Consider the following 23,745-nt stretch of genomic DNA (forward strand, 5'->3'; position numbering starts at 1 on the left):
TTTGAAGAAGGGTTGTAAACAGCAGCTTCCTACCATCAGACCGTGAACATACAGGATAAGTCCGTATTCACTCACACTCTAGACACTAAGAATACACACGGCAAAACCACCTGAAGGACCTTTATTCCTGACTATTTGTGGGTAAAAAGTCATTCTTCCTAAGAGTTTGAAAACCTAAGCAGAGATCAAGGAACAACCGGATGACAAGTGAGCACAGGGCCGTGTGCCGCAGGAGTCCAGGCTGCAGCAGCCTGGGACAGGAGCTGGTTCATCAGGCCCGAGCAAGTGGGGGGTTCCGGGACTCGTCAGAGCCCTGAGCTTCGGGGTACCTCCACGGTCAGTTTCAGAGCGTCACCTCCCTCGTCAAAACCTTGCTCTGACCCACTTTCCCACTAACTCTCCAGCAAAATGCACCCTTACCACCTGCACACGAGCTTCCATTCCTTGGCTAGAGGGTGGCCAAAAAGCTGTTCTGTGGCCTTAGACTCTCCCCTACTACCTCGTAATTGACTGAACCACCCTCACCCAGGGCAAGGAGCCGCTGCCTGTGGGGGAATATGTTCCAGACCAGCTACCAGCACAGCAGGTGCGACCTGGGCAGGAATCTAACTCCACGTGTCCAGGGAAACCATGGCTACATGTCTGCAGTGACCCCTTCTACATGTCTGTTTCAGATCTATTAAGCAAACAAACCAAAATCCTGACACCACCGGAAGGACATTCAAAAGCAAAATATGGCTCAGGAAAATTTCAAGTTACAAAAAATAAAGACGGGGTGCCCTCTAGCGGCTCAATGCACACTCTTTCCTGGTAAGTGATGAATGAACCTTTGCTCCCTTGCAATGTCACAGAGAAAATAAAAAGGATTATTCATAACCAAGAGCCAAAGTACCTCACTTAAAGTGACAGCCGCATATCATTAAGATCTCCAAAGGAACCATATAAGTTGGTGAAATACTGAAGTATGAAAAGTTTCCATCATAAGTTAAACACCAGTGGATATTTAAAAGTCCCTTATATTGGGTTTTGAGAGGCAATGTCTTCTGATGCTTGGACCTGGGCTGAAGGCAATCATTTAACGGGACGTGAATGCAGCCATAAATCCAAATTAAATAAACCCAATGAAATCAGGGTCCATCCAGGTAGATTTGCTTGTCCCCAAACAGTGACTGAGAAGTAGATTATGCTGCTACAGCTCATTTGCACCACCATTCAACTCCTGGTCCTCCCAGTAACCAAGGCACACTCACTCCTCTCTGCCAAGGGTATGACAGTAAATCTTCTGGTGAGGAACTCAAAGCATGTATTCCCAACAGCTCTGCATCTTAAGAAGTCAATCTAGGCCGGGTGTGGTGGATCACACCTGTAATCCCAGCACTTTGGGAGGCCAAGGTGGGTGAATCACCTAAGGTCGGGAGTTCAAGACCAGCCTAGCCAACATGGTGAAAACCCCATCTTTACTAAAAATAAAAAATTAGCCAGGGGTGGTGGGCACCTGTAATCCCAGCTACCCAGGAGGCTGAGGCATGAGAATTGCTTGAACCCAGGAGGCGGAGGTTGCTGTGAGCCAAGATTGCACCACTGCACTCCAGCCTGGGGGACAGAGTGAGATTGTCTCAAAAAAACAAAAGTCAAGCACCTGCTGGTGTGCCCTACACGTAGGAAGATGACACTCTCAGCCAGCCATCCAGAAAGGCGCCTGTTGCAGCAACCACGGATAAATCCCAGGCCCAGGAGCAAGCGCCCCTGTGGGATCCCTCCCTGGGGGGCCTCCCTCCCCAAACCTTGAAGGCTCTCACTCCAGCCCAAGCACGTCTGGCTTCCTGCAGTCACTCCTCCCTGGGTCCAGCTTCCTGCCCAGAGGCCACACAGCAGGTTTCTGGAAGACAGGCTGCTTCTCAGCTGTCTTCGTCCTTCTCAAACGACAGAAAGTGTGGCAGGAACTAATCAAGTCTATGCATTCGCTGACGGCAAAATCCAAGAAACGCTGGGCAAAGCTGGAATGCAAGCGCAGCCAAAGCGGCAGTGGCAGGGAAAGACCCGGGCCGGGTCGGAGACCAGAAGCCCCAACCCTGGGCAGCCACTGCCTGCCAGTTTCACCCCTCTAAACCCATACTCTCCTCAGAGAGTTTTTCCTTTAGGGAATCACCCTCCCAGCCCTTAACCATACTGTCAGGGGTGGGCCCAACCCCCACACCAAGAAGGGTGTATGACCAAGACTGACCATCCCCACCCCATCCCGATCAGGTGTTACATGGAAAAGCAGGGGACACATGAGATGGATGGGGCTCCATGAGGACTCCTGCTAGAACAACTGAGTCAATCAGGGCCTTTCTGTTGGGAATCCTAAGCCCCGGATTATCTGGAAGCAGCTCTACGAGGAAAGAAGCCAACACTGAAGAAAGGAGAGCTTAAAGGGGAGGGGTGGGGCATGGGGGAGAGGCACGAACAGATGGTGTCTTAATGGCATCCTTTGAGTGCCGGGATCCAGCCATGCCTCACATCAGCTCTACCTCGGGGCTTTTCTGACACGTAAGCCAATACATTCTCTCTTGTGGAAGCTATTTCGAGTCAGGTTTCTATCCCTTGTATACAAAAGGGTTTTGATTAATTCGTTTACTCTACAAATATGTCCTGAATGTTTTACTATGGCCCAGAACTCATCAGGCAATGTAAAGATGAATGAAACAGTCCCCACTGTGCGCTGCCTCAACAACAAGCGTCTCCAGTGCACAGCAAATGAATGCCCCAAGTATCTGCACCTCTTTACCTTCAACGCATGAATCAGTTCCCAGTCCCCTTGTGACTGGAAGGCCATGTGGCTACTTCTAACCAGGGAGGAGGAGAAGTGACATGTGCCATTTCTGGGCCAGAGCTGTAACCGATGGTACAAGATCCTCCCAAGGCCTCCCCTTCCTGCTGGCGCAGCCCAGCAATATTCAAGACGGCAACCACCCTCTGCGACCAGGATGATCAGGGCCACCACCAACTGTAACGCGTACGCAGTGAGGGTGACAAATACTTTTATTTTAAGCTCTCAAGATTTGGAGATTATTTGTTACCATAGCAAATTCGACTAATACCCTCTAAGAACAGTGGCAGGGAAGGAAGGAATCAGACAATACACAAGAATATAAAATAAACAGTGGCACCCGCAAAGGGCTGCAGGGTGCTGAAAACAAAGCTCTGCCGTGAACGCGACCTTTCTGCATGCTTTACAGGTGAGTACAGGTTTCCATAAGAGAAAGCAAGAAAAGTTGAACAGGTGCCTTTTTAAATGTGGAATATTTCAAGACATTTTCCAACTGTAGGTAAAAAGGAAATAAAAATGGAACTCAACAATGTAGGAAATAGCACTCCAAATCAAAACCTACGAAATGGGGTCAAAGACATACTTGGAAGCAAACTGCAGAATCTTAAATGATTTTATTATTAGAGACAAGCAAATAAGCTAAGAATTCTGCTTCTTAAAAGAAAATAAAGATAAAATATGAAATTAAGATTAAAGAAAAAATTCATAACTTAAAAGCAAGAAAACCAATATGTAAAAGTAACAGCTGATTCTTTGACGAGACTAATGAAATATACAAACCTCTCATAAGCCTGACCGAAAAAGGAAGAATCCTCCCAAGATAGAAAGAGAAGGAAGAAATCTAATCACAGGCACATACTGAAAGTTTAAATTGGTTACAAACTTTATCTCAGCATCCTTGTAAACTAAAGGAAATTGGCCATGTTTCAAGAGGATGTGTATCCCAAAAGTTAACACAAGATGAGGTGGAAAACATAAACAGACCAATAACCATGAAAAGAAATGCAATTGGTTGCCAAAAATCCCTTCAATGGTTTCACAGCGAAGTTTTATCAGACCTTCAAGAAACAGGTCTTGCCTTTTGTTTAAACTACTTTAAAGCACAGAAAAAGATGGACAGCTTCCTCCCGATTATGATATGACCAAAAGGAAAGCTACAGGACAGGGGTCTGCAAACTATGGCCCACGGGCTGATTCAGCTCTCAATCTGTATGTATCAATAAAGTTTTACTAGAACACGGCCACGTTCATTCATTAACATACAACCTATATATACCAGTGGAGATGAGTAGCTGTGACAGAGACCATCTGGCCCACTAAGCCTAAAATATTTACTATTTGGCCTTTACAGAAAAAGTGTGCTAACCTCTTCTATAATTGAGCCTCAATTATAGAAACAGAAATCCCAAACACAAGTTAATCACATCAAGATGGACATAAGTGTAAAACTCCCCACAAGTCATTCTCTCTTACTTTTTAATACTTTTTTAGAACAGTTTTTTAGGTTCTCAGCAGTACTGAGCAGAAGGCATGGAGTGTTCCCACAGTGCCCTGTCCCCACACACAGCTCCCCTCACTAACATCCCACAGCAGATGGCACATGAGTCTTCTTGCCACCTAATGTATTTGGTAGTTTGTTTATTGTCTGTTGTTAAAGCTCCGCTGGGACAGGAGCCTAGCCAAGTACCTGGCACATCAGACTCCCACAAGCCTTTGCTGAATGGAGGCAGGAAGGAGAAAAGGAGAACCACCTGCCCCATCTGATTCATATACACTAAGTGCCTGCAGAATGGCTAACAGAAAATGGTAGAAGCAAAGCCAACGCTGAGCTTTCTGTGCCCGCTGAGAACCTACTTTCCTGGATGCAGTCAGGGCCAGCTGTGTATGTGTGTGTTTGTGGGTTTTTTTTTTAAGAGGCAAAGTCTAATTCTGACGCACAGCTAGAGTACAGTGATGCAATCATAGCTCACTGCAGCCTCGAACTCCTGGGTTCAAGCAATCCTCCTGCCTCAGCCTCCCAAGTAACTGAGACTATAGGTACATGCTACCACACCCAGCTATTGCCTAAATTTTTTTTTTTTTTGAGACGGAGTCTCGCTCTGTCACCCAGGCTGGAGTGCAGTGGCACAATCTCGGCTCACTGCAACCTCCGCTTCCCAGGTTGAAGAAATTCTCGTGCCTCAGCCTGCCGAGTAGCTGGGACTACAGGCTGGTGCCACCACACCAGACTAATTTTTGTGTTTTTAGTAGAGATGGGGTTTCGCCGTGTTAGCCAGGATGGTCTCGATCTCCTGACCTTGTGATCCACCCCCTCAGCCTCCCAAAATGCTGGGACTACACGCATGAGCCACTGCGCCTGGCCTTAAATTTTTTATAGAGTAGGGGTCTTGCTATGTTGCCCAAGCTGGTCTCCAACTCTTGGCCTCAAGCAATCCTCTCACGTCAGCCTTCCAAAGTGATTATAGGCGTGAGCCATTGTGCCCAGCCAAGGACAACTGTTTTTACCCATCAAAGACTCTGAGGTCCAGAGGAGCTCCATGGAGATGCCCTGCTGTTGCTTCTGCCCTGGTGGCTACCTTGCTCCAGTAAGATTTTGGGCCTGTGTTAATTGAACCAGTAGTTGAAAGGGGTACATACATGTAGTCACTTCCCTCAATGCTGCCAATTAGAAGAACAGCAATGGGCTGGGTGCAGGGGCTCATGTCTGTAATCCCAGCACTTTTGGAAGGCCAAGGCGGACGGATAACCTGAGGTCGGGAGTTCAAGACCAGCCTGACCAACATGGAGAAACCCTGTCTCTACTAAAAAGACAAAATTTGCTGGGCATGGTGGCACACGGCTGTTATCCCAGCTACTCAGGAGGCTGAGGCAGGCTTAAACCCGGAAGCAGACGTTGCAGTGAGCCGAGACAGTGCAACAGCACTCCAGCCCAGGCAACAAGAGCAAAACTCCATCTTAAAAAAAAAAAAAAAAAAAAAGGAATGGCAATGGCAGTAGCATGAGGACAATGGCAATCGCTGGGTATCTGCTCCACGCCAGGCAGCCCTGAGCACCTGGACGTATCTTTACTCGTTTCATCCTCTCCACAATCCTTTGCTATCCTTTGCCCATTTTTCTGTTGTTGATCTGCTTCTTATTGATTTGGAGGAGCTCTTTCTGTAATCTTTCTTTCTAATCTTCTCATCTTACTTCCTTCATTAATTTTTAATAGTCATGTGTATTGCAAGTATCTTTCAGTCTGAGGTCTGTCTACTAACTTTGTTTATAGAGTCTTTTTCACACGAAAGTTTTATATTTTAATATGATCATATTTCTCAGTCTTCTTTTTTTCTTTTATGCTTTGTCTATCTTGCTTAAGAAGGCCTTCCTAACCCTAAAGGCCGTAAAAATATTCTCCAATGTCTTTTTCTAAGATTTCTCAAGTTTATTTTTCATACTTAGGTATTTAATCCATCCCATTTTACCACTGAGGAAACAAGGACAGAGACATTAAGTAACTGCTCTAACATCCACTTAGTAAGCATGCATTCATAAGCAATACACACAATTGTTTTGAAAGTTACTTAAATGGTAGCACATTGTTCATTTCCTTTCAGAATCTGTGTGCATTCAACATACCGTTGTGAAGGTTTATCCACCATGGTATGTACAGATCTACTTCATTCATTTAACTGGCGCAGATCATTTCATTGTCCAAATAACTGAGTTTATGCATTCCCTGCCTGGGAAGCAGGCAGACTGTTTTCAAATGTTAACTTAGAAGCTGCTGTGATGCCGGGCCTACCCATGTCTCCTTGTACATATGAACTGGTTGTTCACTTTAACAGGCGTCTGAAAATGGCATTTCTGAGTTGTAGGGTATTAACTAAACATTACAAAATCACTCTTCAAAGTGGCTGTACATATCACATTCTTCCCACAGTGGTAAGAGTTCTGCTTTAACCACATCCTCATTAACCTTCGCACTATTAGACAGCTAGATTTCTCCAGCATGAGGGGAATAAAACGATTTCTCATTTTATTTTGCATTTCTCCGACTACCAGCAATACTGAGCACTTTTTCATAGGTTTATGGTTATTGGTTATTCTGGTTTATTCTCTATAAATTTCCTCTTCATATGACGACAACGTTAATGATGACCCAGCAATGGCTGAGCACTGCCCATTTTTCTTTCCTGCTATTTCTTATTGATTTGGAGGACCTCTTTCTATAATCTTTCTTCTTTTTAATCTTCTAATTCTAACATTTCTGAATTTTTGGTTTTCAGGCCATCTGGAATTTATTATTGAATATGACATGAAATTAGAACTGAATTTCATATTTTGCATACAGGCCAATGATCACACCACACCGTTTACTGACTGGTACTCCTTGCAGTAAGTGGAGTAACTGCTGCCACCCCAGAGCTACCCACAGCCTAATCCCAGAACCTATCCATATGTCAAATGCCAAGGGACTAAAATGCTCATCAGCTGACCCTGAGATGCCGGGATGACCCTGGATTTTCCAAATGGGCCCAATGCACTCACAACAGTCTTTGTAAGCGAAAGGCAGGGAGGCAGGGAGGCAAGAGGGTCAGAGCTGAGTGAGTCTGGAAGGTTCTGCATGGCTGCCTCTGAAGATGGAAGAAGGAGTCAAGGGACGCAGGTGGCCTCTAGCAGGTGGAAAAGGTGAGGAAATGGATTTTCCCCTGGAGCCTCCAGAAGGAGCACGGCCCCACTGAGCTCTTGACTGAAGCCTGTGGGACCCACTTGGGACCTCTGACCTCCAGAATTTTAGGATAATAAGCTCCTGGTGTTTAATGTCACTAAGTTTGGGGTAATTTGTTGTAGCAGCAATCAGAAACTAATATATTCCTTCTCTGCAAGTTGTCACATACCATACTTGATATTTTGTCCCATTATCTGTTTATCTCTGTCTGCATCAATGCAATACTTGTTCTAGAAATTAGAACATTATGGTAAGTCTAAAAACTAAGAAAGGTGAAGCCTCCCTCCTTCTTCAAAATTGCCTTGGCTCTTCTTGACTACATATTTTTTAATTAAAAAATAAACAACCCCAGCATTTTAGAAGGCCAAGGCAGGAGGACTGCCTGAGGCCAGGAGTTCAAGACCAGCCTACAACATAGTAAGACCTCATTTTTACAAAAAAAAAAAAAAAAAAAAAACACTTAGCTGGGAATGGTGGCGCTGCCTGTAGTCCCAGCTACTCAGGAAGCTGAGGCAGGTGGATGGCTTGAGCTCAGGAGTTCAAGGCTACAGTGAGCTGTGATCATGTCAGGCACTCCAGCCAGAGCAAAGAAATGAGAATTTATCTCTAAAAACAAAACAAAACAATACAGAAACCCTGGAATACATTGTAAAAGAAAATAAATGCAGTACATGGGAGCAATACACACCAGGCAGAGAGCATGAGCCAAGACTCAAAAGTGCAGAAAACACACAGCGTGGTGAGTGAATCCCAGGTAGCACACGCAGCTAGAAAACGCTTCCAAATACCACACCAGTTTATATAAGGGACTTGAGCATCTGAAGCCAGTCCCCCACGGATATCGAGGGATAGCTCTAATCATGTTTATATTTAATTAAAAAATATACCCAATTCATAATCTAAGGTTCTCTTTTCTTCGTAATTTTGTTTCTTAGAGGTTGATATGTATTTTATTTTTAAGATTAACTCTATGTCAAAGAGTGTACATCAAACAAGGAAAGATACGAGATGTAAGCAGGTAATGGGTTGCTTTAAATGACACTTTATTATGACCCTTTGCTTAGTATATCAAAATTATGTGTCCTATGCCTTGAATGCATTCAGTTTCATCAAATAAAACTGGAAATGCATTCTAATCCGACTGACAGAAAATGCATGCATGCCTACCAGCCACCACCACAAGGAATGCTAGTACTAGGGGTGCTGTACATTTCAGTGCCGTTCGTATAAGATGGAATTATTCATATACACACTGGTGGTAAACAGAAATCCTGAGAACAAGCTGGTAGGCACAAAATTCAAACACTGAAAACACAAAACAATTAATACCATCAAATGCACCACCTCTATGAAAAGAAGGAAAATACTGAATGACGTAGTTTGTCCCAAAGAAATCAACTCTTAAGTTTTGATACCAGAATATTCTTAGACCGCTCAGGAAATCCTGACAGACGGTGTTGACTATGTATTACTATTGTACTTCTAAGTAACTTCATCAAAAATCAGAGTACAGAGTAGACCCTTGGGTTCCGTCTCCATGAATTCAACAAGCCTTGGGCTGAAAATATTTTTTTTTTAATGGATGGTTGTGCCTGCACTAAACATATACAGACTCTTTTTTTCTTGTTATTCCCTAAACCGTACAGCAATTTACATAGCATTTGCACGGTATCAGATATCTCAGAAAATCATCAACTTCATCAAATTTATCAACTTAGAAATGCACGTGCTGCTTCCAGCAATTGTAAAATCAAATTCAACAAGCCCAGTTCCCATAAATCAGAATCTCAATGCACAGAGAAAACCTCTCCCGAGTGACAGAAGCGCCAGCAGCTTTGCACCAGAAGTCGGGGCCACCGCTGAGCACAGAAGCAAGTGCTCCCTGAACACCTGGGCATCACCAGCTGGAGGCTGGAGGAACACAAAGCTCCCTCCACGAGCTTGTACACTTGTTCACTCCCTGTCTTGCCATCTGGAACAAGCAGAGTCATCACCTGTGACTAGGAATCCGAGAACTTTAACTCTAAGCCAGAGCTCCAGGTGCCTAGAGCCAAGGCCCCACACCCATTTAGGTCGACTACTCCAGCCCTCCCTGATTCCTTCTGCCCCTCACTTCACTATAGGTGGAATTCTCAACCAGAACATGCTGCAGTCCAAGGGCTCTGAGCACAGTGTACTGCCTCAGCAGAAGCAGCTGGGCTGAGAGCCAGCAAGAACTCTTTACCCACCTACCCATGTGGACTTGCTGCCACCCACAGGGCAGGGGCTGCCTCTGCTGGCAGCCCTTGCTGCTTGCAGCCAATTGCGACCCCCTTTCTTAAAGCCACAGACTCAGATCACAGACTCCTAACTTTCGGGAAGTGCTTCAAGGTGAACAGACAGATGGCTACTTGAACAGCGCAAACTCAAAGTGGCCGTCCTTGGCTCTTGACCACCCTCTAATTCTCGGGTCCCACATTTGCAGGGCACCCATGTGACATGTCCTTTTAAGTGCTTAGTTGGGGAGCTGTCAAGTAACTAAGCTGACACCAGGCTGAAGCAGGTGACAAGCTTCTGGGCCACAATTCATCACTGTCCAATTCGACACCTTTGTGTTAAGCAAAAGCCCAAAAAACAGAATCGATTAAAGCAATCTATGGCAATGATCTTACAAATGTGATGATTACCATACTGAACTAAGCATCTTTCCCTGGTAACAGATGGAAGTGCTGCCTGCCGTGTGCCTGGGGAGTCAGTTCTCTGGAAACACTTACTGGAAGGGGACATGGGTGGTTTCCCGGCCAGTCGCCGCTCTGCCTTGGGGCCACTGACAGGCTCCGCGGGTGCGTCCAGGTGTTCTTCTGAGCCCAGCGAGAACTGGAACCGGATTGTACCCGACTCCACCTGCTTCACCTGCAATGGAGCACAACAGCAGTGATGGCCACGCCCTTCATCGGCACTCCGGTCACAACAATCCAACCAGGAACGGCACACTCGGTCCTAAAACAAAGCCTACGTGAAAGCAGAGGCCACTGAAGAAGCCACATGTTCTTAGATTATACTCAAGTAGTTTCTGAGCAAAAAGCAACTGACTGTGGCACTAAAAGCCCTGCAGGCCATATGATCATGGAATGACCCTTACCCAAGTAGAAATCACAGCCTCTCCTGAGTTGGGAATGTTTTCATTAACCTATGTGAGACTGACATCTTTATTCTGGGTTATGGCTCTATGGGTTTTGGCACGTGCACAGACTCACATAACCAGCACCACACTCAGGGTGCAGGCCAGCCCCATCTCCCCGCCGAGTGCTCCTTTGCCCTGCCCCTCTGCAGCCACGGCTCACCCCTGCCTAACCCTAGTGATCTATGACTGCTTCCCAGCACTGTCATTTGAACCTCATTCCAACTGATGAGATTCATCCCAGTTGTGGCAAACACATCAAACTTTTTTTTATTACTGAGTGGTATTCTATTGTACGGATATATCACGGTTATTTATCCATTCAGTCACTCATGAACATTTAAGTTGTTTCTGGTTTGGGTGATTATAAATGGAGCTGCTACAAACACATGTGTCCAGATTTTTGTGTGAACACAGGTTTCATTTCTCCAAGGGTAGGACTGCTGGGTCATATGGTATATTTAATTTAATAAGGCACTTCCAAACTTTATTTCTGGACTCTCTTTCTGTTCCATTAATCTACGTGCCAACCCCTTGATACTAATTATATTAGTGTGGGGGTATAGTAAGTGTTTAAACTGTGTATTATGACTCCTCCAACTTTACTGTTCTTTTTCAAAACTATTTTGACTCTTTTAATTCCTTTAACTTTCCGTGTAAATTTCAAAATCTGCTTACCTACACTCCTGCTGGGATTTTGATTGAAACTGCATAAAATCTATAGATCAATCTTGGGCAGAACTGACAGCTTTACTATGTTGAGTTTTCCAAGACATATACATGTTATGTCTCTCCAATTAGTTAGGTCTTCCTTGATTTCACCTAAGAATAACCACAATGACAGCTAGCAAAACGACAGTTTTATCGCTGGCAGCATACGGATCCCATACCTATTTTGTCAGATTTATTTCATGGAGAGCAGGGCTTTATAAGTAATACTGTTTCTGTATTTTGCTTTCAATTTATCAGTGCTAGTATAGAGAAATAGGACTGATTTTTCATGTTGACTTCCTGTGTTATCTTGCAGTCTCACTAAACTCACTCATTTTTTGCAGATTCCTCAGAATCTTTGACATACATAATCATGTTTTCTGCAAAAAAGGACGGTTTTGTTTCTTCCTTCCAGTGTGTATGTCTTTTGTTTTCTTGACTTACAGCACTGACTATACCTTCCAAAGCACTGCTGACCATGAGGCTGAATGCGAGAGGGGACATCCTTCACTTGTTCCTAATCTTAGGAGAAAGCAATCAATCTTCAGCATTAAGTATGATGTCAACTAAAGAGTTTTTGTAGATACCACGGATCATGCTGACGAATTTTTCTTTTATTGCTAGTTTGCTCAGAGTTTTTATCATAAACTGATGCTGAGTATTGTCAAATGTTTTTTCAACATCAATTGCCAGGATCATATGGTTTCCTTCTTTAGGCTGTTACTATAGTGAATTACATCTATTGATTTCCAAATCGAAAACAAATTTGCATTCTTGGGATAAAGCTCCACTTGGTTATAGTATATTATTCTTTTTGCAAATCACGGGACTCAATTTGCCAATATTTTGTCAAGTAGTTTGCACCTATGTTTATGAGGGATATGGGTCCACATTTCTGTTTTCTTGTTGCTATTAATATCTTTTTCTGGTTTTGGTATCAGGGTAATGCTGGCTTCATTTCATGAGTTGGGAATTGCTCCCATCTGCTTTCTGAAATAGATGGTATAAAAGTGGTATAATTTCTGCTTTAAATGTTTAGTAGAATTCATAGTTAACAGGCCTGAATATTTCTTTTTCAAAAGTTTTTAAACTATGAATTCCATTTATACAAAGTTATAGGACTACTCAGTTTATCTACTTCATCTTGGCTGAGTTTTGGCAGCATGGGGTTTAATATTCATTCATCCATTTCGCCTAAATTGTCAAATTTATGTGCAGAGAATTGTCTGTAGTAGTTCCTCCTTATCCTTTTAATACCTGTGAGGTCTGGACTGATATTCCTTCTTTCATTCTTAATATTAGTCATTTCATCCTCCTTTCTTTTTCAGTCTGGCTAGAAGTTCATCAATTTACTGATATTTTCAAACAGGTTTTAGTTTCATTGGGTTTTTGCTATTTTTTAGTTTTTAATCTATTATTTTTGTTTGCAGTTCCATTGGTGTCTGCTATTACTGACTTTCCAATTGCTCTGGGTTTATTTTACTCTTCTTTTTCTAGTTGCTAAAAGTAAAGATTAGATTACACCCTCCTCAGTCTCCCAAAGTGCTGGGATTACAAGCCCACTGCACCCAGCCACGCTGTTACAGTTTTTGCTTCAACCATCCAATATATTTTAAAAAAGAAGAGGAGAGTATTATATTTACCATTTCTGTTGTTCTTTCCTCATTCTTGATGTTTCAAATTTCGATCTGGTAACACTTCCTCTCTGTCTGAAGAAATTCTTTTAGCAATTCTTTAAGCAAATTATCTGCTCTTACTTTTAGTTCATCTAAGATGTCCTCATTTCACACTTTTTTTTTAGACTGGATGCAGAATTCTGAGTTCCAAGGTCTTTCTGTTAGCACTTTAAAAATCTCCCACTTTCCTTCTGGTCAGCTGGTTTCTGATAAGGTATCCAGTCATTCAAATTATTATTTCTCTGTAAGTAATGCGTCATTTTTCTATAGCTGTTTTTAATAATTTTATTCTTTGTCTTTAGTTTTCAGCAGTTTGTGTATGATTTATCTGAGTGTGGATTTCCTCACATTTATCCCTGGGGTTCACTGACCTTGGATCTGCAGGTTTACGTCTTTTGCCAAATTGGGGAAGTTTTCAGTCATTATTTTTTAAGTACTTTTTTCTGCACCATAGTCTCCTCTACCAGGACTGGGTGCTAGTCTTTTTGGTAGGGACCTACAGGTCAACACTGAGGCTTTGCCCCTTGTCTTCCAATCATTTTCCTCTCTGTTGCGCAGGATGAATAAATTTCTGTTGGTTTATCTTCAAGTTCACTGACTCTTCTGTCACCTCCAGTCTGCTGTTAGGCCATCTAGTGATTTTTTATTTTAGTTATTTTATTTTTCAGTTCTAAAATTTTCATTTACCTCTTCCCATTTATTTCCAGGATGTTTGTTCTTATTTACTAGCGCATCTTTATTACGACTGCTTTAAATTCTCTGATAATTCTAACATTTGTATCATCTCAGTGTTGGTATCTGTTAACTGTTTCTCTACAAGCTGAACTTTGCAGGTTCTTTGTATGACAATTAACTTTAGAGTGTATCATAGACACTTTGAACATTACATTATAAAACTCTGAGCCTCACTTAAATCCTATGAAGAATGCTGGTATTTTTATTTAGGTAGGAATTGACTCAATTGCGTTCAGGACAGTTTCTGATCAATATCCTGTGGGCTGTGGTTTAGATGTCAGTTTCATTTTCAAAACCTGTGCAGGGTTCTTCAGATTTCTCCTGCATGTCCTCCATCCAGCAGGCAGCTCTGAAACTAGGAAGTTGTCAATCCCACAGTGTCAAAGTCTTTGGTATCTGTTTAGGGTCAGACCTACACACGGGCAGTTTTGGGGTGAACCTGGGGTTTTGTAAACAACCTTACAGGACCACCTCCCCAGCTCCTCCCTCAGTGATCTCTCTAGTTTTTGCAAGTAAACCCCCCCTTCACTCTCCAACCAGCTCTACTGTGCTGTATGCCCCCCGCAACTGTGCCTGAATCCAAGGCCAAGCAGTAAGAAGACAGAGTGCTTTAAAGATGGGCAGGAAATGTACAAAAGAGCTAAAATTCTCATCTGTCATTATAAGAATTCAGTATATAATGTCTGAAATTGTAAATTAAGAAACAGCAGTAAAAGGCTATTATTTAGAAAACAAAGGTAAAGACCATAAGTCACAGTTAAGAGTTGAAAGTGGCTGTCTTTGGAGATATCAATTTCTAAAAAAAAAAAAAGAAGAAAAAAAAAAGAGGGAAACAATTATTTCCTCAAGGGAAAAGGGCAGGAGTTAAGAAAGGAAACACAATTATGATACATGATTTCATCATTTCATAGTAAATTACAGTGAAATAATCATAACAACATAAACTCTAAAATCTAGCTACCCAAAAACTATGGACTTTTAGTTGTATTTATATTTTTCTTTAACATCTGCCTCTCCTACTCAACTGTCATGGGATCAGGGATTTTTTTCTTAGAGTACATGTAGGTGCTCTATACAAGTTCACTGAGTGATGAATGACTGAGTGAGATAAAGAATGGGCTGGTGCAGCGGCAGAGATAGGCACACCTAGGCTTCTAACTGACCTGACTTGAGAGGGGCTGGCACCGCCATGCAGGACACTCAGGCAGAAGCAAAGGAGTGCCTTCGCAGGGCAGGAAAGGGAATCGAGTTTGTGGCCAGGGCTAGTTCACTGCTTTAGTTAATTACATCAGTTTAGAGTGGGGGCACTCAATCGGGGCAATTTTACCCCCCAGGAAACATCTGGCACAGTCTGTAGGCATTTAAGGCTGTCACAGGTAGGGAGATGTTGCTGGCACCCAGTGAACAGAGGCCAGGAATACTGCTCAGCAACCGCTAGCGCACAGGATGGCCTCATACAGAGAGTTATCTGGCACAAATGTCAACAGAGCTGAGGTCAAAAACCCTGATTTGGAAGTGGTACTCCTTGTGGAAAATGGCAAAATTTGATACATTTGTGTCCTTAAGATAGTAAACCTTCAAAACATTCATGCCCCAATATAGTTTACACATTTAAAAAGTAAGGGCAATTTGATGGCATTATAGACCTAAAATAAACAGAATAAATATTTATTTATGTACTTATCCAAATGGGAGGAGAGGGGAGGAGTGGAGACAAGGAGAAAGAGAAGAGAAGAGAAGAGACCAGGAGGGAGGCGAGGACGTGGGAGTGGCATGGAGGGGAAGATGGTAACGGCTTCAGGATTTCTAACAGCAATTTTATAATAAGGGCTCAAACTAGACCATGTGGGAGTGCAGCAAAATATGGTCCCATCAGGAGAGACATTCCTTATAGGAAGAAAAGCTGCACAATCAGCTGTTCTCTTATTCAGGTCTCCCAAGCATTACCCAAATCATAAATAACAACACTGAACACATTATCTGTCACTGGAGTCAGCACTGAGTTGACAAACTGAAATAACAGGCACAGTCCTGTTACCCTAGAAAAATGAGACACCTGAATACTAAAAAGCTCCTGCTGGCACTGCTGAAATGACATGTTTGAGGAAGGTGAGAGAAAGCCAAAGAGCAGACCCCAGCAGAAATGCCGCCACGCCTCGGAGAGCCCACTGGACTCCAGCCATCTGCAGAGCAGGGATTTGCACTGCGTCTGTGGTGCCCTGGGTCACCACTAACCATCCTCCAAGGCCACCAATGGGGCCAAGAAGGCTGGGGGTGGGACCCTTACACATGCTTCAACCCCACTCTGCTCTACTTTTCTTTACTTCTTAAATTGGGGTGCAGAGAACATTTCATTTCAGAATTTTTTAAAAAACCTGAGAGTCTCTGCTGTGGTCCTACCCCTTTGTACACACCTGAGGTCCAGGAAGCATTAGCGATAAGTCACAAAGATAAGCCAGGGCTGGAACCCAGAACTGGCTCCCACCTCAGCACTCGTCCACCAAAATACCCACCGGCAAAGGCCACGCAAAGCCCAAGCTCCAATGCGCCAAACGCACATGGCACAGAAATGAATCTCGCTGCAAGGTGTGTACACGTCAGCTGGAGGTTCGCCAAGTCATCCCGGGAAGTCAGTATGCGAACAGGGATAAAAGCCACAATAAAGATGGCCTCGGCAGGTTTACATAAAAAGGTCATACTAATCTTTTTAAAGGCATACCCATGACATGAAAAAATTCTGTAAATGAAACATCTGCAAACGTATTTGTGAACTTTTGCTTCTGAAAATGAATGAACTTGCTAGAAGCTCACCGGAGAAGCACAAGAAATACCTAACAATTTACCTCTTCAGAGCTCATGCTGGCTGAGGGGACCTTGTAGACCAGACAGTGCGAGGGGTTGGGCTGGATCCCGCCCTGCAGAGGCAGCGTCACCCTTCCAGAATCAGCTTCCAGCAAGGGGTTCCAAACAGCCCAGCGGACCATGTGCATGCACGCCAGCTTGGACAGAGAGGTGGCCGAAGCTGCCTAGAATTAAAACAAAGCACAGCAATGTATGAGTTATCACAGATGCCACCTGGAGAGGGGAAATCAACAGTGCTTTCTCACATGTAAAATTCAACTAGAGCTCAGTGTAGCAAGGGGCAGGGACGGTCAGTTGCATTTTACAAAAGGAACTGGGGCAGGAGGAGGACGTGGCCTCCACAGTGCAGACAGTAAGGCGCAGACACCTCAGTTACGTGACCCCACCAACCCAACCTGGACCCTGCCCACCCATGGTCTCCTTTTCTGGCCCAAGGTAGCGATGGCTTCCCCCTTGGAAACCAGCACTGTTTTATGACCCCCTGTTCCCATAAGGATTTTTCCATAGGTTTGTAAACACTCTGTACCTTGCCAACACCAACTCAAATCCATCACGAGAATACTAGGAACAGTACTTGGAATTCCTAATCAGAAACTTGGTAAAACAATAAAGAATGCACATGTATATTCAATTCAGGGTTATTTGCACATATTTTCTCCACAAAGCTCCAGCTTACAATAGAATATTTCATATATGCAGCTGTCATGAAACTGGGAACTCAATCAGGTCAAATTCTAGGCATTGTTCCTTCTTTCTCCTTCTACATGGCTGGCCAAATGGGAGGAATGAGGACACTAAGAAAACCCTTGGGTTACAACCACGTTAAAGTCATTTTCACAAACATGGTTTCAGGGCTTGACTGAGTAAAGAGTTTCAAAATGACAAAGTTTCATCCATTTATTTAAAAAGAAGTACGAATAAAGCTGAACTCCAAGTCTTTGGCAAGGACTAAAATCCCACTCAGGTGGGGAATGAGACTTGCGGTTTGCCACTTTCTTTTTTTTCTCAAATTTTTTTCTTTTTTCCGACCCCAAAGTTCAGCAGAGCCACCTTGCCGGAGAGGTCTCCAGAGACGATCAGCTCTGGACCGAGGCCCTGTCTGCAGATCCTGCAGGCTCCCCTGGTGGGTGGAGCATACATCACCAGGAAAGCTGACCGTCAGCCAGGGGCCCGTGGGGTACAGGCAAAGCAGGTCCGACTGGGACCCTTGGTTAGAGTCTTTCCACTCCCAAGAGCACAGCTGCACTGACCAGTGAGTGCTGCAGAGTGCTGCCCAGACCAAAGCCTCTGGAACACCCCAGAAGGAGGAGGGACAGCAGCCTGCTTCCATCCAGGACTTGCAGCCTCAGTATCCCGTGCGCAGAAGAAACAACCCCCAAGCAGGAGGTGGTGACTGAGCCATGAACACAGTGCTCCACTTCTTGCGGCTTCTCCCCAACCCCGGCTAACAGAGACGGCTGCAGCCTTTGGGGGCGACGAAAGTAAGATGGGGCGGCTGCCCACTGCTCCCAGTCCTGGGCTTGCTAAGGCAGCCAAGGGTATCCCTCTTAACACTGCTGCCTGAGGGCGTGAACCCAGGCAGCGTCACAAACACAGCCATGGTCACAGTGAGGGGGTGGCCTGGAAGGAGGACGCGTCCCACTCTTGGTGACGAATGGAAGCCCACCCCGTGCCTGGGATGGGTAGAGCGCAGGATCCACCAGAAAGAGATACCCAGGGGATCCGCGAACTTGTGCTGGCCCAGGAGCCAAGGAGGACGCAAGACTCCAGTGGTGGTGGCCAGGGGTCCTAACGAACTTTGCTTATGTGGCTGGACATGCCAGTGGGAACAGCCACACCAATGTCACTGCCCAGACTCCACTCAGGTCCCACATAGATCCCGTACGTATGCATGCACACAAGGCCTCTGGAATCTGGACACAGACGGCCCCCTGGTCTATACTAGGCTAACCCACAGCCAAGTTCATACATGAACAGATCTGAATACAGAAGAAAAAAAAAACAGTTCTTGATTCTTCCAAGTCAGCCTCTTCCAGACTGTTTCTGCCAGATGATATCCCGTCCTGCTATATCCTACAAATTGAGAATCAGCATCTTGTTTCGCATTAATCTCTTTTCCCATCACAATCGGACCTCAAACTACCCACTCCCGCAGAGCCCTCTGTTGCAGCTAAAATTCTGGATCATGGGACAGGAAATGGTAACATTCACGCCCCGTCACTGGGTGAGCAAGGATTTGGCTGGCCCCTGGCAATGCAGTGAGAAAAAATCCACACCATGGAAGGACAAAGAAAGAATCAGAAAAGTAAGACATGGAAGCACATGACTCCAAGCCACACTTTCAACATTTGCCAAATACAAAAACAATGTCTGCCTGTTCCCTGTCCAGTTAGCTGATGACAGATTATAAAACAGTGCTGAGCAACTATAGCATACCAATGACATGGTGATTATAACTCCGCTGCTTTTTAAAAATCAAATTACAGCCAGGCACAGTAGCTCACGACTGTAATCCCAGCACTTTGGTAGGCCGAGGCGAGTGGATCACCTGAGGTCAGGAGTTCAAGACCAGCGTAGCCGACATGGTAAAATCCCATCTCTACTGAAAATACAAAAATCAGCTGGGCATGGTGGCAGGCACCTGTAATCCCAGCTACTCAAGAGGCTGAGGCAGAGAATCACTTCAACCTGGAAGGACGAGGCTCAGGGAGCCAAGATCACACCAGTGCACTCCAGCCTGGGCGACAGAGTGAGACTCCATCTCAACAACAACAAAAAGTCAAATTACTATAAATGTATTAGGAAAACTTGTCACTATAAGGATTCAACAATGTCTAGACTACTTTTGTAAACAGTTATGATCATAAAATACAGAAGTTTATTACAGGATCAAAAACAAAATAAAATATGTATCCACGCTTTCATGCTATTTGTACAACTTCTAATAAGTGATTCCAATATCTAATTTTCCAATTTCACAGTCCATTTTGGTTCTCCATCAACAGATGATCTCCTCTGTGCAAAGTATTGGTCAGTTACATGAACGTCCTTTTTTCCTCACTTTTTTGTTTAACAGCTTTAACAACAACAACAAATGTGTGTGGCGAGTTATTAATCACTTTCTGAGACTTCAAAAGGATAACGGGGGCCTGGTGGGAAACCAGTGGCCATGTATTTGCCCACACTTGCTCACTGCCAGCCCAGAGGGACCCGTAGAAAGGAACCACCCAAAAAACGCCTGGCTCTGCAGAGAAGGCCAAGCGCACAAGCAGAGTGAGAGTGGGTCTAACATCCCTGCTGCCTGCGGATTCCAGTGCCTGAGATGACATCCGCTACTGCATCACTTCTTTTCCTGCCCAGCTTGGGTTTCAACTCACACAAACTGAAAAGAAAAACAAAGTCCCAAATACACTGAATTGCTCCCATTTAGACTTTTTTTTTTTTTGAGACGGGAGTCTCACTGTCGCCCAGGCTGGAGTGCAGTGGCGCAATCTCGGCTCACTGCAACCTTCACCTCCCAGGTTCAAGTGATTCTCCTGCCTCAGCCTCCCAAGTAGCTGAGATTACAGGTGCCCGCCACCACACCCAGCTAATTTTTTTGTATTTTTAGTACAGATGGGGTTTCACCATGTTGACCAGGATGGTCTCCATCTCTTGACCTCGTGATCGGCCCGTACGTTGGCTTCCCAAAGTGCTGTGATTACAGGTGTGAGCCACCGCAACCGGCCCCTTTAGACTTTTTAAATGTAACAACACAAAATATAAAGTACAAATACACAATATACAAAAGACAAAAGAAGAATATACGTGGACTGTGAGCCAGGTTGTGTCATGGAACAGAAGTGCCACACCTGCTTTGACCAAAAAACTGACCCTTGGCCTTTGGAAATGCTACAAACCAGATGCCCTGTGGTGGGCTGAATGTGACCTCCAAAAAGATGCTCTCAGCCCAATCCCTGGAAACTGTGTCTGTGGCTTTATTGGAAACAAGGGTCTTTGCAGATGTGACTAAACACAGTATTGGGGGATGAGATCACCCTTCATTACCCAGACCGGCCCTAACTCCTATGGCAAGCATCCTTGTAGGGGCAGAGGAGAGAGAGACTTGCAACGGAGACAGACGCCATGTGACAAGGCAGCAGAGAACGGAGTAATGTGGCCACAAGCCAAGGACAGCTAGGAGCCCCAAAACCAACAAGAGGCAGGGAGGCCCCATCCCCCAGAGTCTCCAAGGAAGGAGCTTGGCCCCGCTCTACCTGGGGGTTTCCCAGGAGGAACTCAGCCCTATCATACCTGGGCATTGCCAGCAGAGCAGATTGTGGAGCTGTGGCCTCAGAGCTGTGAGAGCACACATTTCTGTTGCTTTGAGCCATGGAGGGTGTGGCACTTTGTCACAGCAGCCACTGGAAGGTCATACAGGCCCTTGATGCCTTCTGTCCTCAGATCAACTTGAACTCACTTAGACAAAGGTGAAAACATCACATTACTTCATGAGCTTCATTTTCTTTAGATTTTCAGGGAGACCTTTTCACTCCTGCCTGGGCACCCGGCCTCTAGCCCTGGGCCTAGTTCTGCTGGGACCTCCAGCCCCAGGGTCTGGGAATGCACAGCTGATGGGGATGGTGGCCACTCTCTGGGCAATTACCGGGTGTGGTGCCCTGCCAAGCAGTGTATTCGGGCTCCGAGTGCTGTGAGGCCGTTTCCAAACAGAGCTATGCCCAGGGGAACTGCCACCTCGATGGGCGTAACATGTGGCACTTGGCTGAGGACAAATTTTAAAAACACAAACTACTGCATTAAAACATCTCTGAATGTTCCCAGAATCACACAAATCACAGAGGAAAGAAAGAAAAGAGAGAAATTTAGGTATATAATTCCGCAGGCAAAGGAGACACGGAGGCCCAAGGTAACTGTGGAGAAAACAGCTCAGGTCCTGGACTGGGAACAAGCGCAGTCACACTCATGTGGTGTGAGAGCCACGGTGGGGACAGGGCTGACCCCTCGCAGGCGCCATCCACCCCGTGCACCAGCTCCCGTCCTGTGAAATGACCACCACGCAGGCACAGGAAACAGAGCAACGAGCCGCACACGGCAGGAGGCACAGATGCTGGAGCATCCTCAGAAGTGGAGCCAGGTGTCCCCCAGTGGCATGATCACACAGGCACAGGCGGCTCCGGAAGTCAGAGCTCAGGCTGCAGGCGGAGGGCAAGTCCTTCCCGATGACTTGCCCACTGGGCAGCATTCTCCCTCAAGGACACGGGGCTTCTGGCCCTTGAGACAAGCTTCACAGGACCTGAGAGATGCAGCCCCACCAGGTGAAGAGTTGGGGGCAACAGTCAGGCAGCCAGGCCATGCTGGCACCTCTCCCTCCTCGCCAAGAAGCAGAAAGAACCGGGAGCTCTGAGGTCACAACACAGGCACAGCCACTGCCAGCAACAGCAGAGGTTCACAAGCCAGGTGCCATCAACCTGAAATTATTCAGTCCTCAAAATGGGTCCAGGACATGCGGATCCGGGACATGCGGAACCGAGTCCAAAAGAGATGGAGAGCAAACCCAGCAGTGGCTCCCAGGCACTCCTGCGGGAGAGGAAACCTAACCGCCGGCGGTTAAAGTCCTCTCCTCCACCCGCTATGGCACAGGCAGAGCACTGCCATTTAAAAGCCAGTGACATTTAACCCTTTTCCCGAAAACAAAGTGCAGCTGGCTGCCAGCACTCATTTAATTTTACATAAGCACGCTCTTTAAGGCTGAAGCAAATCTGATTTTCAATGTGATAATAAAATATAAAAACTGTTCTTGGAATTATTTCTACACAGAACATCAGAATTGTCTGAATCATCAGAATTGTCTATTTTGGAAAAATCGGATTCATCAAACAAATCTTCAGCCAACAACAGTTCGAGAATGATGTTACCATCACCCGTAGGAAAGCTGTGTTTTCTAGGATTTGACATTTCCAGTGATGGAAAATTACTGTATTTTGTAAATGGAAATACCACTACTAAACACAGAATGCTATAAATAGAATGATGTCTTCTGTTTCCAAAGTCAATATTCTGGAGTGATGTGAAAATAATCATAAAAGTGAAATACTTCACGGCACAACGACCTTAGGAAAAATCACTGCAGCCACAGGTGCCGCCACAGTGTTCTCAGGGCAAACTGGAAAGGGGCTAACAGGCAACCTTTTCATTTTACTCTACTAAATGCAGCAATTATTTTTCAAAACATACATGAATAATGAAAACACTGAGGTCTGGTTTTAAAGAAATGCCCATAAGCTGATGGAGCGCTTCACACAGGCTAACGGGTTCATCAAATCTAGGTCCTCTGCAAAACAGGCATCAACTTGAGAATGACTAAAAGAAGCAACAGCAAAACTGTCACACATTTGGAGCCATGGCCTGGGTTGGGCAGGTGTGCAGCTCCCCGCCCTCTGGAGCAGTCTGGGGCTCAGCAGGGGGCACGTGGGCACTGCGGGGCCTGGGTTGAGCAGGTGTGAAGCTCTCTGCCATCTGAGCCTACTCTGGGGCCAGTGGCAGGCACGTGGGCACCACAGGGCCTCCCCTTCTCACCCCAGCTCCACTTCCTTCCCTGCCCTCACTGTGTCTCACAGGGCCAATGACCACTGGGCTCAGATTCAGGGGCCAGCATCTGTTGCAATGGGCACTGACCTTCCACGAGGCCTGGCTCCAGGCAGCAACCCCCAGCTCAACCACACAGCAGGGCAACAGGAAACCCCCCTTTATAATAACCAAATGACAATGCCAGTGACTATGCCAGGAAAGGGGCCCACGTGAGGCTGGCCCCGGGCCCACTGTGAGATCGGGTGTCTATGAGCTCGGATCTAGGGACCCTGGGAGCAGGAAGCTTTCTTCCAATGCTGTCCACAGCCCAATGCTGTCCACAGCCACATCCCCACTGGGACCCCAGGGCACAGAAGGAGGGAGGAGGATGCCAGAGGATGAGGTGGGGCCCGCAGAGGGACGGAGAAGAGCTGCGTGCCCTGGGACGGGCAGAAAGGACTTAGAAAGCACTGCACGTGCAAGAAAAAGCTGGCCAGCTAGATTTCAAATC

General features: G+C 45.5%; 1 protein-coding gene across 16 annotated transcripts in view; it reads right to left on the reverse strand.

Annotated features, from left to right (window-relative positions):
* NPHP4 (nephrocystin 4) overlaps positions 1-23,745 on the reverse strand; it is a 132,902-nt gene that overhangs the window by 49,051 nt on the left and 60,106 nt on the right. For all 16 annotated transcript variants that reach the window (XR_004275908.1, XM_032301060.1, XM_032301064.1 and 13 more), the window contains 2 exons: positions 16,649-16,831; positions 10,277-10,415 (listed from right to left, as the gene is read on the reverse strand). Coding sequence is in view for 15 of the 16 variants with exons in the window: in XM_032301060.1 (XP_032156951.1) it covers positions 10,277-10,415; positions 16,649-16,831 (322 nt within the window). In the remaining variant the exon portion in view is untranslated. The remainder of the gene's footprint in view (positions 1-10,276; positions 10,416-16,648; positions 16,832-23,745) is intronic.

This window comes from Sapajus apella, unplaced genomic scaffold, assembly GCF_009761245.1.
Source record: "Sapajus apella isolate SASKATOON/1434 unplaced genomic scaffold, GSC_monkey_1.0 scaffold43, whole genome shotgun sequence".
NCBI classification, from domain to species: Eukaryota; Metazoa; Chordata; class Mammalia; order Primates; family Cebidae; genus Sapajus; species Sapajus apella.